The sequence below is a fragment of the Ammospiza caudacuta genome, chromosome 13 (genome assembly GCF_027887145.1).
Source record: "Ammospiza caudacuta isolate bAmmCau1 chromosome 13, bAmmCau1.pri, whole genome shotgun sequence".
Lineage (NCBI taxonomy): Eukaryota > Metazoa > Chordata > Aves > Passeriformes > Passerellidae > Ammospiza > Ammospiza caudacuta.
Window position 1 is genome coordinate 17,497,773 of NC_080605.1, and position 12,898 is coordinate 17,510,670.

The following is a 12,898-nucleotide window of genomic DNA, read 5'->3' on the forward strand; positions in this document are numbered from 1 at the left end:
CGGTGCAGCACAATCACGGGAGCCCCGGAGCGGTGTGCGCCGGGCCGGGGCCGTGCCCGGGCTGCCCCTCACCGTTTGTCCCGGTGCGCCGAGTGCGCGCTTTGTGCCGCGGGAGCGCGCACGGGCCCAGCCGTACCGCTCGCGGCCGCCGCTGCGGGGCGCTGAGGGCCGGGGGCGGGGCCGCGCCACGTGCCTCATGAATATTCAGCAGCGCCGCCGCCGATTGGCCGCCGGCCCCGGAAGCGGAGCGGGGCCCGAGCAGCTGACAGCAACATGGCGGCGGCGGCCGGGCGGCGTGGCGGGGGTTTGGGGCGGCCCCCCGCGCCCGTGAGGGACGTGCCGCCCGCCGGGGAGCTGGTGCGGCCCTCGGTGACAGAGCTGTCCCAAGTGCGGACCAACATCCTGTGCACCGTGCCCGGCTGCGGGAAGGTGCTGCCCAACAGCCCGGCCCTCAACATGCACCTCAGCAAGGCGCACCCGCTGCAGGTACCGCCGTGAGGCCGGGCCGGCGCCGCTCGGCCCCTCACCGTGCGCCGTGGCTCTGGCTGGCGCAGCGCCGTGTTCCGCCCCGGGGCCTGCGGCCGGCTCGGGACCGGGGCCGGGGGGCGGCTGCGGTGTTGGCTGTGCTGGGTTTGGTTGGTAGCGAGGGTCAGGGGCGGTGTGATTGCCCACCCCGAGAAGGACCGGGATTCTTCCCGGAGGTTCTGAGACAGTTGGGGTTGTTCAGCCTGGAATGGAGGGTGTGTGGGGTGACCTCACTGAGGCCTTCTGGTACCTGAAGGGAACTCCCAGGAAGGATGGGGACAGGAGCCTGGAGTGGCAGGACAAGGGGACGGGTTCAAATGCAAGAGTGGGTTTAGGTCAGATATTAGGGGGAAGTTCTTCACTGTGACGATGGGAAGGCCCTGGCACAGGTTGCCCCATCCCTGGAAGTGTCCAAGGCCAGGTTGGACGGGGCTTGGAGCAACCTGGCATTGTGGAAGGTTTCCCTGCCCATGGAGCAAGATGATGTTCAAGGTCCCCTTGCAGCCCAAACTATTCTGTGATTCCAGGTGGGAATAATGAAATGTTTCTCGTTGTCTTTTGTTTAAATTTCCCCTCGTGAAAGGCCCTTGCAGGTCCCTGTATAAATACAAAAGTGTGTATGTGAATGGGCTGGCCAGTTGTGTTGAGGATTCCTCTAAAATTACTTACAGAAAATAACCAATTTTGCACATTTTTGTAAACATACCACAGGCAGTTAGGAGTTCTTTGGGACACAGCTTCTGTTGTTTTACTTGCTTATCACCAATCTTTCTGCAGTAAGACTTTAAAGCCCCGCTTGTGAGGTGCTGTGCAAACATGCAGCATTTCCTAACCTTATCAGCTGGCAAACCATCTCCATCCCAACGCCGAGGGCTGTTATGCTGGGGTTTTGTTTGTTTTTTTTTTAAATGTCTGAGCTAAAAAAACCCCAGCAAAACAGATGGATGCCATTTTGGAAACAAGCCCTCATTTCCATAATACTCCTGAGCTAAGCATGTGCTGGGGGGGAGGAGAAGCACAGTTCAGCAGGCACACATTGAGAGTGGGCCTTTTGGAAAGATATCCTTGCTTTTCCCAAAATTGTAATGCCAAGTGTGCAAGGACAAATTGTATTCCTGGAAAACTTTGAGTGCTGCATTCTGAAAGTGCAGCCTCAGTGGGGGAACAATGAACATCCCTGTTCTGTGAAATGGCTGCAGAGTCAAGCGTGAGTCACACGTGCCCCTTTGGCGAGGGACAAAAGGAAATAGTGTCAAGTGTACCTGCTGTCTTGTGTCTCTATGGGATGTTTTCATTTCATTTCCTATGCCAACCAACAGCTTCACTGTGTGTTATGTGTTAGATCTCCCATGTCTGTGTGTGGGGAGGTACAGCAGAAGTTCCAAGTGTTCTTTAAGGTCAGCAGAGTAATTTTGGTTGTGAGCTGATGCTCTGAGCGTGCAGTGCAGCTGGTGGGTTACATAACTCAGGCTATGGTGGGTGAGCAAATGCTGCTTTCTCACCCAGCTTGCTGTTAGCCACCAATGCTTGTAGAATTAGAGCAACTCCATACACCTAATTACTGAAGCTGGGGATAGCTTGGAGTAAATACTGAAATGTGGATGAATGCAGACTTTCAGAAACTTCTTGACTTGTTTCAAGGGTATTGTAATTGAGACTAAAATGTTGTTGAGGTTTAAGGGAGACAAAATATTTTAATATTGGTATTCCCTATTAAGAGGTAGCTGATTTCCCAGATGAAAAATATTTAGTAGATTGCATTTATTAGTGAAATATTAAAATAATGAAGAGGCAACTTGGCAAATGAGATGGTATGGTGCTATTGAGGAAGGAGAGAACACTCCTGAGGAAAAGGGAGGATGACTTGATCAATTTTCATTAATAAAAGTAGCACCAGTAGGATGTTTTTATACCAAAACCCAAGAGGGATTGCAGTGGCAAAGGAAGGACATTTACAAAGAGACTGCCCTGTAAAAGCAGAGTCAAGTGCAGCAGTACCAGGTGTTAGTCTTGTGAAGTGATAACAAACAGTTTGATCAGCTCTGGTTTGTAACAGAAATAACCTGAGGTGGGAAACACTTGCAAAATAATTTGGTCATACACGAATGAGCATTTAGGGTAAAGCTGCTGTGAAAAGGGCAATCCTAAAATATGGCAGAGGGATATTCTGTGTCAGCACTGTAGGGTAAGAATCTGATTCAAGTAAGTTTAAATGAACCGGGAGATGTGTAGAAAATAACTGCTAAGGGTGATTAATGGCAAGTGTTTCTGACAAAGGGAAATTAGAAAAAATTGGCTTGTTTTGCCTAGCAAAGAAGATATGAAGTGTTGATACATAATTTTTTTGGCTCTTTGACAGAGGATAAGCTAATTAAAAAAATGAGAGCAGTGGATATAAACTTGAATTTTTTAATTTTAATTCTTTGGTCTTTTGGCTATATTATTTTATGGGAAGAAGGGAAACTACATGTATGTAGTTTAAAACGAAGCTAGAAGAGTTCATGTAAAGGAGGAGATTCTGTGGATTCCTGTGATAGCTGGGAGCTGTAGTCAGTGTGAGCTGGAAGGGGAGCACACCCTTGGGGTGAGTTACTCAGGTACTGCACTGCCACAGTGGTTGTTATCATAAGAATAAATGCACTTCTCTCCCTGTCCTATTTAGTAAAGAAATGACTGAACTTCTGCTGCAAAACCCCCATGTTTTAAATAGTTGACTACAGTCTACTGCAGCATCATTTCAGATTAATCCTTTGGAGTAAGCCTTTCTGGGGCAGGAGAGTGAGACGTCACTAAGTTCACCTTGACTCAGTCTGCAGCAGGGACTGTTAATTGCTGCCTTCCCAGCTGGTGTCACAAGCCATGGCAGTGTTCCTTACCCTGCGAGTGTCTGCACTGGGAGAAGTTCATTGCACCAATATCTACCAATAATTCTGGTGGGTGGATGTTGTAGAAACATGGGACATAAAATCAGATGGGTAAGGAAGGAAGCTGTGAGAATGTCTGAAACAGGACTGGCCAGATGAGCTTTGAGAAGATGCAGAATTAACCATTTACAGCCACAAGGACTTGGGAAAGGTCAAAGCAGGATTACTGACCATAAACAATATCTAACATGTGTAGAGTATGTCTCAGCTTGTCACAACTAAAGTGTTGTGGTCTCTGCCACCAAAGGCTGTGTTCCAGCTGTAAAAAGGCATTTTACTGGTGTCTATAAAGCTTTTAAACACTTGGTGTTATTCTATACCTTAGTGTTTCAGTCATTTGAAATAACCTGACTGAGGTTTACCTGTGAAGTGGCTGAACATGTTTCCCATATTGCCCTGTCAGTTGTTGGGTTGTGATGTTAAATATAACACATTTAATAACTTTATTTAGGAATAAGTAACTCCAATTGCCAGTTACTCAGCATGTTGGTATCATCTGCAGTGGGAGAGGCCAAGCATAGCTTTGACTTAAAGGCAGATCTTTTTTCCTGAGGACTTTGACATGTGATGAAAGTGTTCTGTGTAAAGTCAGGGTTAAAAAGTGGAATTAGGGCTGGAGCAGCTAGATTTCTTTGTGTCATGTTCCTGTTTAGGGCAGTGGCTCTAGGAGGTACAACAATAGTCACAGTGATGATTCAGCAGAGATAGAACAGGCCTGTTTGTGAATGGGCTGTCCACAGGGAAAACTGCTGTACAAGGTGCTTAGAAGGTAAAAATGTTACATGAAAACTCCCTTTTTAGAGACTTATTCCGGGTTTTCTTGATATGGCAGGTGATCATTTTGATCAAGAGGCTTTAAACATTGCTTGTTTGAGTCTGATATGTCATTGATAAAAATGAACTTGTGACAATGGCAGCAAGTAGCAGTGTCGTGTGGAAATACAACTGAAATGTTGCTTGAAGGGATTACATTTTACAGATTATTTTATCTTAAGAGGCAATTTGAGGGAATACAAAATCATTGTAATATCCCCAGCTTCCTGAGGTGTAAATGGACTTCAAAAACAAGGCACGGGTGGCTGAGGACAGCACTGTTGGGTTGTGAGTAACTGCAGCTGGGTAAGGTGGGGGTGTGGGCAGTGAAGCCCTTTGGGCCCTGGCACTGAGGTGCACTCTTGGTTTGCCTCACGCTGGGAGGGCTGTTGTGCTTTGTGCATTCTCTGTGTTTGGTGTAATTGTGTCCACAGCACCAGCTGGAGATCTGCCCACAGAGGTGGTTAGGGAGTGCCTGGTGTGAAATCAACCTTCCATTACTGACTGTGCTCACTGTCCTCCTGCTAAGGAAAATCAGGTGCAGAGTCCAAGCAGGGCATGGTCCCATTTCTTCCCTGAAAAATCATCTTGGGGATGCCATCATGGACTGCACTAACTGCCTCTGGGGGCTGTGTTTGGCCCCAGTTCAGCCTCAGCATGGAAGGACACTCATAGCTACTCTGAGCATCAGATTTTAAATAGTTCACTTTTTAATTTTTAATCAGATGCCTGATGCTTCCACTGAGACCATTTCAGCTAGGGTGTGTCTTGAGGTATATGACTTGTCTGGTTTCCATGCCAGTGTCCTCAGCAGGAAGGGATTCTATGTGGTTGAACAATCTGGACAATTCCACTAGGATGTCCTTCTCATATGTACTTTTGTGGTCCTCTTTGAGCAAGTTGTGTTGTTTTCTTCTATGTACAAGTGAGGGTCAGTGAGACAGCTCACATGGATGCCTGGATAGATTGGTCACTCAGTGTTTGGAGGGTCAGAATTATCATACCAGTTGTTGCATAGACTTTAATGAGATTTGGTTCATTATATAAATTAAGTGGCAGAGCATACTTGGCATTTTTCTTTTTTTTTTACAAGTAAACTCTAAAAAGTGCAAACAGAATTCCAGCATCAAGGAAGTTGTGTTTCAGTGACTGATCTTAATGGAGCTTCACATTCTGTGCTGCTAACAAGTAAAACCACATTGAATCAGCAGTCTAGGGTAGTATCTGTATGGCCAAAATTTTTTTTTGCTGAAATAACAGGAAACATGGGACAGGGAGTGTCTTGGTAAAAGTAAATAGTACAGTACCACTGCTCCATTGAGCTTGTTGTAATTGCACCTGGTAATTTTGATGGGATATTTGCAAAGTGGCATTCACACAGGGCAAAAATTCCATTTAAACTTTCAAATCGCATAGGGAAGTGCCTCCAACTCACTGAGATGTGTAAACTCAATGAGCCGTAGTTGGTGGGTATTCTGAATATTGTCTTGAATATGCAAACCTGCAGAATTGTCAACCTCTCAACTGGTTCTTTTTCAGGATGGAAAACTTAATGCACCAGTAAGGAAGGGTTTGAAAACTTCACAGAAATTCTACTGCTGTCCTATTGAAGGCTGCCCTAGAGGACCAAACAGACCATTTTCCCAATTTTCTCTTGTAAAACAGGTATTCCTGTTTCCTGAAGTATTTTCACACTGATTTAGTCCTGTCTCTACTCCAAAGAATGTGCACTTTTGCCTACAGATACGAGCATAACCTCTCAGCACATAGCAGAAGTTAGAGAACAAGTGCACATGTGATTCATGAGTTTGCATGTTTGTATGTTTATATTTGAGGACTTGAACCTTTTGATCAGACAGATCCCAGTATGTTCTTCTAAACTAGATCAGAGCCCCTCTCAACAAATGAAATAGATGGAGACAGATTTAAGAAGAGGGGGGAAAAATCTCAGTAGCAACTGATGAAGGTTTTAACTGTGGCTGATGCTTTTAACTGCTTTTTTCAAGTGGTCAAGGATTAAGAGCTTTTCTCTGCTTTAATACCAAAATGCATTTGTTTACTAGTTAACCTGTTTAAGAAAACATCTAAGACTTGTTTCTGCATTGGTGAGCAAAAAGAGCCCTGTGCTGCTCTGGGTTACCTGTGCTGAGCTGGGGTTACCTGGAGGAGCTGAGTGGCTGGCACTTGGTGCCATAGATGAAAAGAAAGAATTCTGGTATTTGCTCTGGTGTTGACCTGTATGACTTGAGATTATTTGCTCACTTGTGCATCCTCAGGAGTAGGATGTAGCACAGACTTACTGTGCTCTTTGGGCAAAGTTGATCTGTAGATTTATTGATGTCCACAGGAATCCTTCAATGGCATTAGAATGGGTAGAGGATAATCTGTGTTTTTAAGATGCATGTAGCATCAGCAGATTTGCAAACTTCACATTCTCTCTATTGACTTCTTTAAATTTATTTGTAGTAACACTTTAAAAAAATAATTAATACTACACTTCAGTGCTACTTAGCAACTAAAAAATTGCCGATATTTTCTTCCCTAACCGTGATTTTCTTCTTTTAATCTTCACTGAATGCTAATGTTTACTTTCCCTTGTGTATTCTAGCACTTTATGAAAATGCATGCTGAAAAGAAGCACAAATGTGATAAATGTAGTAACTCCTATGGCACAGAATGGTACTTGAAACGGCACATAGAGGTCTGTGGCAAGACTTTCCAGTGTACTTGTGGGTGCCCTTATGCCAGCAGAACAGCATTACTGTCTCACATTTACAGAACTGGCCATGAAATCCCTGCAGAACACAGGTAAAAGTGAAGCAGTGAAAAAATGATAATTCATCACCAAGTCCTGTGTGTCTCATGTGCTGCCTTTTTGTCTCCTTTCTGTTGATTAAATAGGAAATTAGGACATGTTGTTTTAGCAGTTTGCAGTTTCTTTGTTGCTTTTAGGAATTTCTGTTTTGTGGAAAGCAGTGGTGGTCATCTAATCAGTAAGATCTGGTTTCCCTACAGAGAAAACAAAAAGTACTGATGACACTGCAGCGCTTGGCATAAATGGTGGTGGTTCTTGTTGCATCTGCTTTTCCAGTTCTGTGAGAGTAGACATGATTTGGAGATATTTATAGCTGGTAACTGAGGTGTGGAATGCAGTTCAGGTTACTTTCTTGTACAGTCTAGTCATTGTTGCAATTGTTGGTGGATGTATTTTTTACCACCTATGCTTATATGGACATACTGAAACTATAAATCTATTTCATAAAGGGCAATCTACTTTTTGAAGCCTAGCCTGTCTTTGAGGTTCAGCTGCTTCAAAATTTAAGTTTTGTGTGAAGAATTGCTATTTTTTATCTTCCATTTCCATGAGAGACCATTACCTGTACACATATTGTAAGAGCTCTGTCCCTTCAAGCCTCAGTCTGAGTCAGTGTCACAATAACACATTAAAAGTCTTCAAATCAGTGTGCTTAATGTGAGAGGGGAAGACACCATCTAAACTTGCACATCCATTTGGAAATAGGTCTCTATAAGGGGTAGTATTTATTCTTATTTAAAATGAGAGAGTGAGGAATGACATTTAGCAAAATTGAACTTCATGGAGTCTTTTTATGTTTTAATCTGGATTAATTGTCTTCTCATGTCCAACCTCATCTGTGACTTCAGTTGGTATTTTCAATGCAGTGACTCAAAAGAATGGAAGGCAGATGTTCTGTGTTGGAAAGAAGTATAAATTATTGATCTCATGTTCACAGGGATCCTCCTAGTAAGAAAAGGAAAATGGAGTCCTCAGTTCATAATCAGCAGTTGGCAGAGAAGGCAAACGAAGCATTCAGCAATACCCACAGTACTGCTCCTGGCACTCAGGAATTGGAGTCCTCTGAAGTGAAAGTAGCAGCCTCTCTTGAAGGCTCCTGCAGTTCTAACTTCACAAACCAAATGCAGCCAAAATGTGCACCAAAGATGCTTTTACCCAAGCCCAAGGTGGCTTTGGTTAAACTTCCAGTGATGCAGGTTGCTCACTTGCCTGTGTATGTATCTGCAACAGACTCTTCTGTCAAACCTGCTGTAGTGGCTGTTGATAATCAAGGTTCTGTTGTAAGTACTGTTCATTTATTGCCTCAGTCTATAGGAATCCTGATTCCAGCCCTGGAGGCAGAAACACTTGTATTTAAAGACACTATGCCTGTTTCAAAGGTGACAGCTTCTGGTGATCGGGAACCAGTAAGTACTGGTGTACAAGTTGAATTGGACAAGGTGACATCAAATAACCCAGGACAAGAACTGGGGAATGTTTGTCACAAGAACAAAATTTCTTCAATAAATATACAGACTGACTTATCTTACATCTCCCAGAGCTTTGTACCAGCTGCAGCCTGGACTCCCAATTCTTCTGTGTCCTCTTGTTCTCAGACAGATCTGTCATTCAGTTCCCAGGTCTCATTGCCCATCAGTGTGCAGACACAGACACTGCTGCCTGCTTCCAAGCTGACTTCATCCATAGCTGCTCAGACTGATGCTTTCAGCCAGGGCTGTTTTCCAACATGTGGCATTTCCAGAGAGACTCAAACCAGCAGGACACAGGACTGTATTGATGGAAGGGTACAGATGGACCAGGCTGTAATGTGCAGTGACATTTTTGACAATGTTCCTTCATCATACAATGTTTCTACTCACATTGAACTTCCAGAAAACAATTTAATGCCTGCAAATATAGATCAAACCTTGCTGCAAAGAAGTAGTTGCAAGACCCTGAATCAGGATACGGTTAAGTCTGAATCCCTTATCAGCTTCAATACACAGACTAATATACTTCCATCTCAAAATACAACAGATAATCAAACCCAGACAATGGACCTGCTAAGTGATCTGGAAAACATTTTTTCAGGAAACATGTCTGGCCAGACCCTGGATAATCGTGGCCTTTTGTCTGAGACGAGTTCTAATGCTGACACACATCTTCCATCTGCTCCATCACAGAGCACAGGGATAGACTTCGACATTGAAGAGTTCTTTTCAGCATCCAACATCCAAACTCAGACTGAAGAGAGTGAGCTTGGTACCCTGAACTCTGAGCCAGTTTTGGAGTCACTGGACATTGAAACTCAGACTGATTTCTTATTTTCAGATAGTGCCACTCAATCCTATAACTGCCGAGGCAATTCTAACTTCTTAGGTTTGGAGATGTTTGATACACAGACACAGACAGACTTGAATTTCTTTTTGGACAGTACTACCCATCTGCCTTTAGGAAGTATTCTGAAACAGTCCAGTTTCTCAATGAGCACTGACTCATCTGATACAGAAACCCAGACAGAAGTGTATATGGCTACTAAAAACACACCTGCTCAGAATATTGAAAGCAAAGTCCAGCTCAGCAGTGCTGAGACCCAGACTATGGATAGCTGCTTTGAGAATCTGGGGAGTTTATTCCTTACCAGCAATGAAACACAGACAGCAATGGATGACTTCCTTCTGGCTGACTTAGCCTGGAATACAATGGAGTCCCAGTTCAGTTCAGTAGAAACACAGACCTGTGAAGAGCTGTGCTCCTTGTTCCAGAGCTCTGACAAGCCCAGCCACTGAGTGCTACATAATAGAACTGTTTCTTGTGGTTTGAATTTAACTTATTGGGGTGGGAGAGATGGCTTTACCAAGTGATCCACTTTCATTATTGAATGTACTTGTCACGAGCAGTTGACCTAAGAGACTTTTCATGCTGAAGGTACTCTATTGAATATGTAACTTTACATAACTATGTGTGTATAAATAGAGGGGAAAGGGGGGGGCTGTAACTTGTTAATGTACATTTGAACCTTAAAAAATTATGTGGTGCCTATGTTTTTTCCTCAAACTTCGTTACGAACCTGTTACTGCTTTCATCTAAGTGGAAGAACTTTTAAAGTTGTTCTCTATCTCTCTCTCTCTCTATTCCTGGCTTCCATGCAGGGTTCCAATGTGCTGGACCAAAACCCTGAGCTGTTCAGTTGAGATGCTTCCCTGAACTTGCGGGGGAGGATTCTATTAGTGTAAGCTACTTCTGTTTACTTTTTTTAGTAGCTTGTACTTTAAATCCGGCATGAACATAATCAGCCCTATTGTCTTCTTTTACTTTATGCCTTCACAGCTCTTTCTCCTGCACAAGCTGACATTTTCCAAATACCTGTCCAACACACTAGACACATAGAGATTCTTGAATTGTTGAAAATATTTATTATTAAACAAGTGTGTAGCAAGCGGTATTTTTTTTTTCCCTGAGTGGCACTGATGCTCTTTGAAGGGTAGGAAAAGAACTTGGAATTCGTAATTGTAGGGAAAATTAGTATGTTGTCCTTTTAGCTAGTGTAATACATGGGACTGACATTTTTAGAGTCTTCAGAAGGGATTTGCTTAAATTATGTCTGTCTTGAAGATGCAAATGTTACAATATGTGTGCCTCAGAGACTGGAATCATTTGTTTTTGCTGACATTCTCCTAGCTTTATTGAGATACGAGTTCAGAAATGTTACAGTGGTTTACTACCTTAAGAGAAATCTTAAAAATGGACAATTAAATTCCTTAAAACACTCACCTTGACTTCTGGTTTTGGACTTCCTACTTCCAAAAAGAGTTGGAATCCATACAGCAGAGCTGGGAGATCAGCTCACAGAAGCCCTTCCAGAACAGCTCTATCTTGCTTTTGCACTTTGATCTACAGCCCTCAATTCCTGCAGCTTTCACAATTTCCCACAGTATAGTCAAACTCAAACTGATTTTTCAGAGAAGCATATGACCTCTTGGCACCTTTTTTTTAATGTTTTGGTTACCCCTCTCATGCCCCTGTTTGCAGTATTTTCATTTACATTAAGCCAGTTGTGAATGTATGTTGGAATTTGGCCTTAAGTAATTTTTCTCTCTTACTGTATCTGTGAAATGTAGGCCTCTGGTTTTGTACTGGACAGGTTTTAGTTTTACTGTAACCTTAAAGGAAAACTCTTTGTGTCAAATTCCTGAGCCTGTAACAGACTTTACTCCTCCATTGTTAGAGGAGAGGTATTGGCTGCATATTTACTGTGCAGCCCAGCAGCAAATGTATGTCCAAGCCTTAGGTTTGAGGACTCCCTGTGCTTTGTGTGCATATTCTCAGTTCAAGAATGTGGGAGTTGAGTTACTCATCCATTGCAGCCAGCTTGTTTTTGTTGCAGATGAGCAATACCTTTCTTTTTTCCTTTTTTTTTCCTTTGTCTTAATACTCTTAATATTGCTGTGGTCAGTGTCTTTACTGAAATAATCTCTTCAGATTAATCCTGAAACTCATATTTTCCTCCTGAAACCCCATCTGTGTTGCCTGTTTGATTTTTCAACATTTCTAGGTATGATTTCAGACACTTCCAGTCTGGCTGAAGAAACTGCAGATGGGAATCTTGCAGTTCCTCAGGAGAAAGTTACTCTGCTGTGGGGAATGCCCCCAGGTTTCACAATGTCTGTAGAGTTCTCATCTCAAGGGTGGGATATATTTTAAAAAGGAAGGCCTCACTTGTAATTTTGTTTCTTGTGAAGATGACTGACTCATATTTACTTGCCTACTTTGAAACTGAGATGTAAGATAAAGAAGAAAATTAGGTTAATTTACTCTATTGCAATATCTTTCTGGTAATGTTGCAACTTCAGATTTTGAAGTGTTTTTCCTTCTCCTTCCTTTCCCTGGCTGGAATACCAGAGAATGCTTCTTCATACCCTGATTTCTGTGTTTCCCATGTGCAAGTTGTCTGTACTGACACGTGAAAGTGAGGCAGTCACTATAAACCTGGTTTGGGAAAAGGGTATTTTCCGCAGCTGTAGAAGCTGTTCATTACCTCTGAATTTAGAAAGTCAGCCTTTACTCTGCAGGAGAAGGAATCTTGGGTGCTGAGGAGAATTACTGAAGGGTTTGAATTGTAGCCATCTGAGAGAACAGCGAGGTTTAAAGTACTTGGAAACTAATTTACAAATTAGAGTCATAATTGCCATGTTACTGTGTAAGACAAAGCCCTTAGCATCAGGGACTGTCAGGAAAAGACCCAAAAGTTTGTGTGGACAAAATCTTATAATGTAATCATTACCCAGTTATTGTAGTTTTTAATTAGAAGTCTTTTTGAGCTTTGTGTATTTTATTAGAACATTCAAATCACAATCCTTTCACTCATTCTATATGTTTAAAACAATTTGCATGTGATTAGGTGAACACAGTACTACAACATGAAGTCATTTATTGAAAGTGCAGTATTAAGAAATTATTAAATGTCTGCACTGTCTTAGGAAAGATGAAATTAACTTCTGACCAAAATTAACTTCTTTCTTCACTAATTTGGTTCTCCATAAATTATTCATTAAAGTCATAATAAAATTATTCATTCAAAAACAGGTTTGGATCATGTATGTCTGGCATATGTCACTCAGTTTGGATTTATTAAGTACTTTTGTGAAAATGTGAGGACTGCAGCCAGACTTCATAGTTTGGTGAATCCCACAGAAAACTTCATGAAACCTTATCTGAAACACTATAGCTGAATATTACGAATTCTTCACATTTAAACAAATTTTGAAAAAGGCTGATTTTCTATTTTTGCCTTTGTTATAAAATAAACTTCAGACACAACTATTTCTGGGTAGAACTAAAA

General features: G+C 42.6%; 1 protein-coding gene across 1 annotated transcript; it reads left to right on the forward strand.

Moving 5' to 3' along the window:
- The first annotated feature begins 273 nt into the window (after positions 1–273).
- ATMIN (ATM interactor) lies at positions 274–11,755 on the forward strand. Its single transcript, XM_058813681.1, has 4 exons — positions 274–486; positions 5,802–5,927; positions 6,871–7,070; positions 8,015–11,755. Exons 1-4 carry the CDS (start codon positions 274–276, stop codon positions 9,843–9,845), a joined length of 2,370 nt encoding a protein of 789 aa, XP_058669664.1. The 3' UTR covers positions 9,846–11,755.
- Positions 11,756–12,898: the final 1,143 nt, after the last annotated feature.

Bases quoted from the DNA above. Each gene is read 5' to 3' on its own strand.
- ATMIN (XM_058813681.1), top strand. From the start codon at position 274: ATGGCGGCGGCGGCCGGGCGGCGTGGCGGGGGTTTGGGGCGGCCCCCC. The intron at 487-5,801 runs GTACCGCCGTGA...GTTCTTTTTCAG, and splicing joins GCAAGGCGCACCCGCTGCAG to GATGGAAAACTTAATGCACC. The intron at 7,071-8,014 runs GTAAAAGTGAAG...TCATGTTCACAG, and splicing joins GAAATCCCTGCAGAACACAG to GGATCCTCCTAGTAAGAAAA.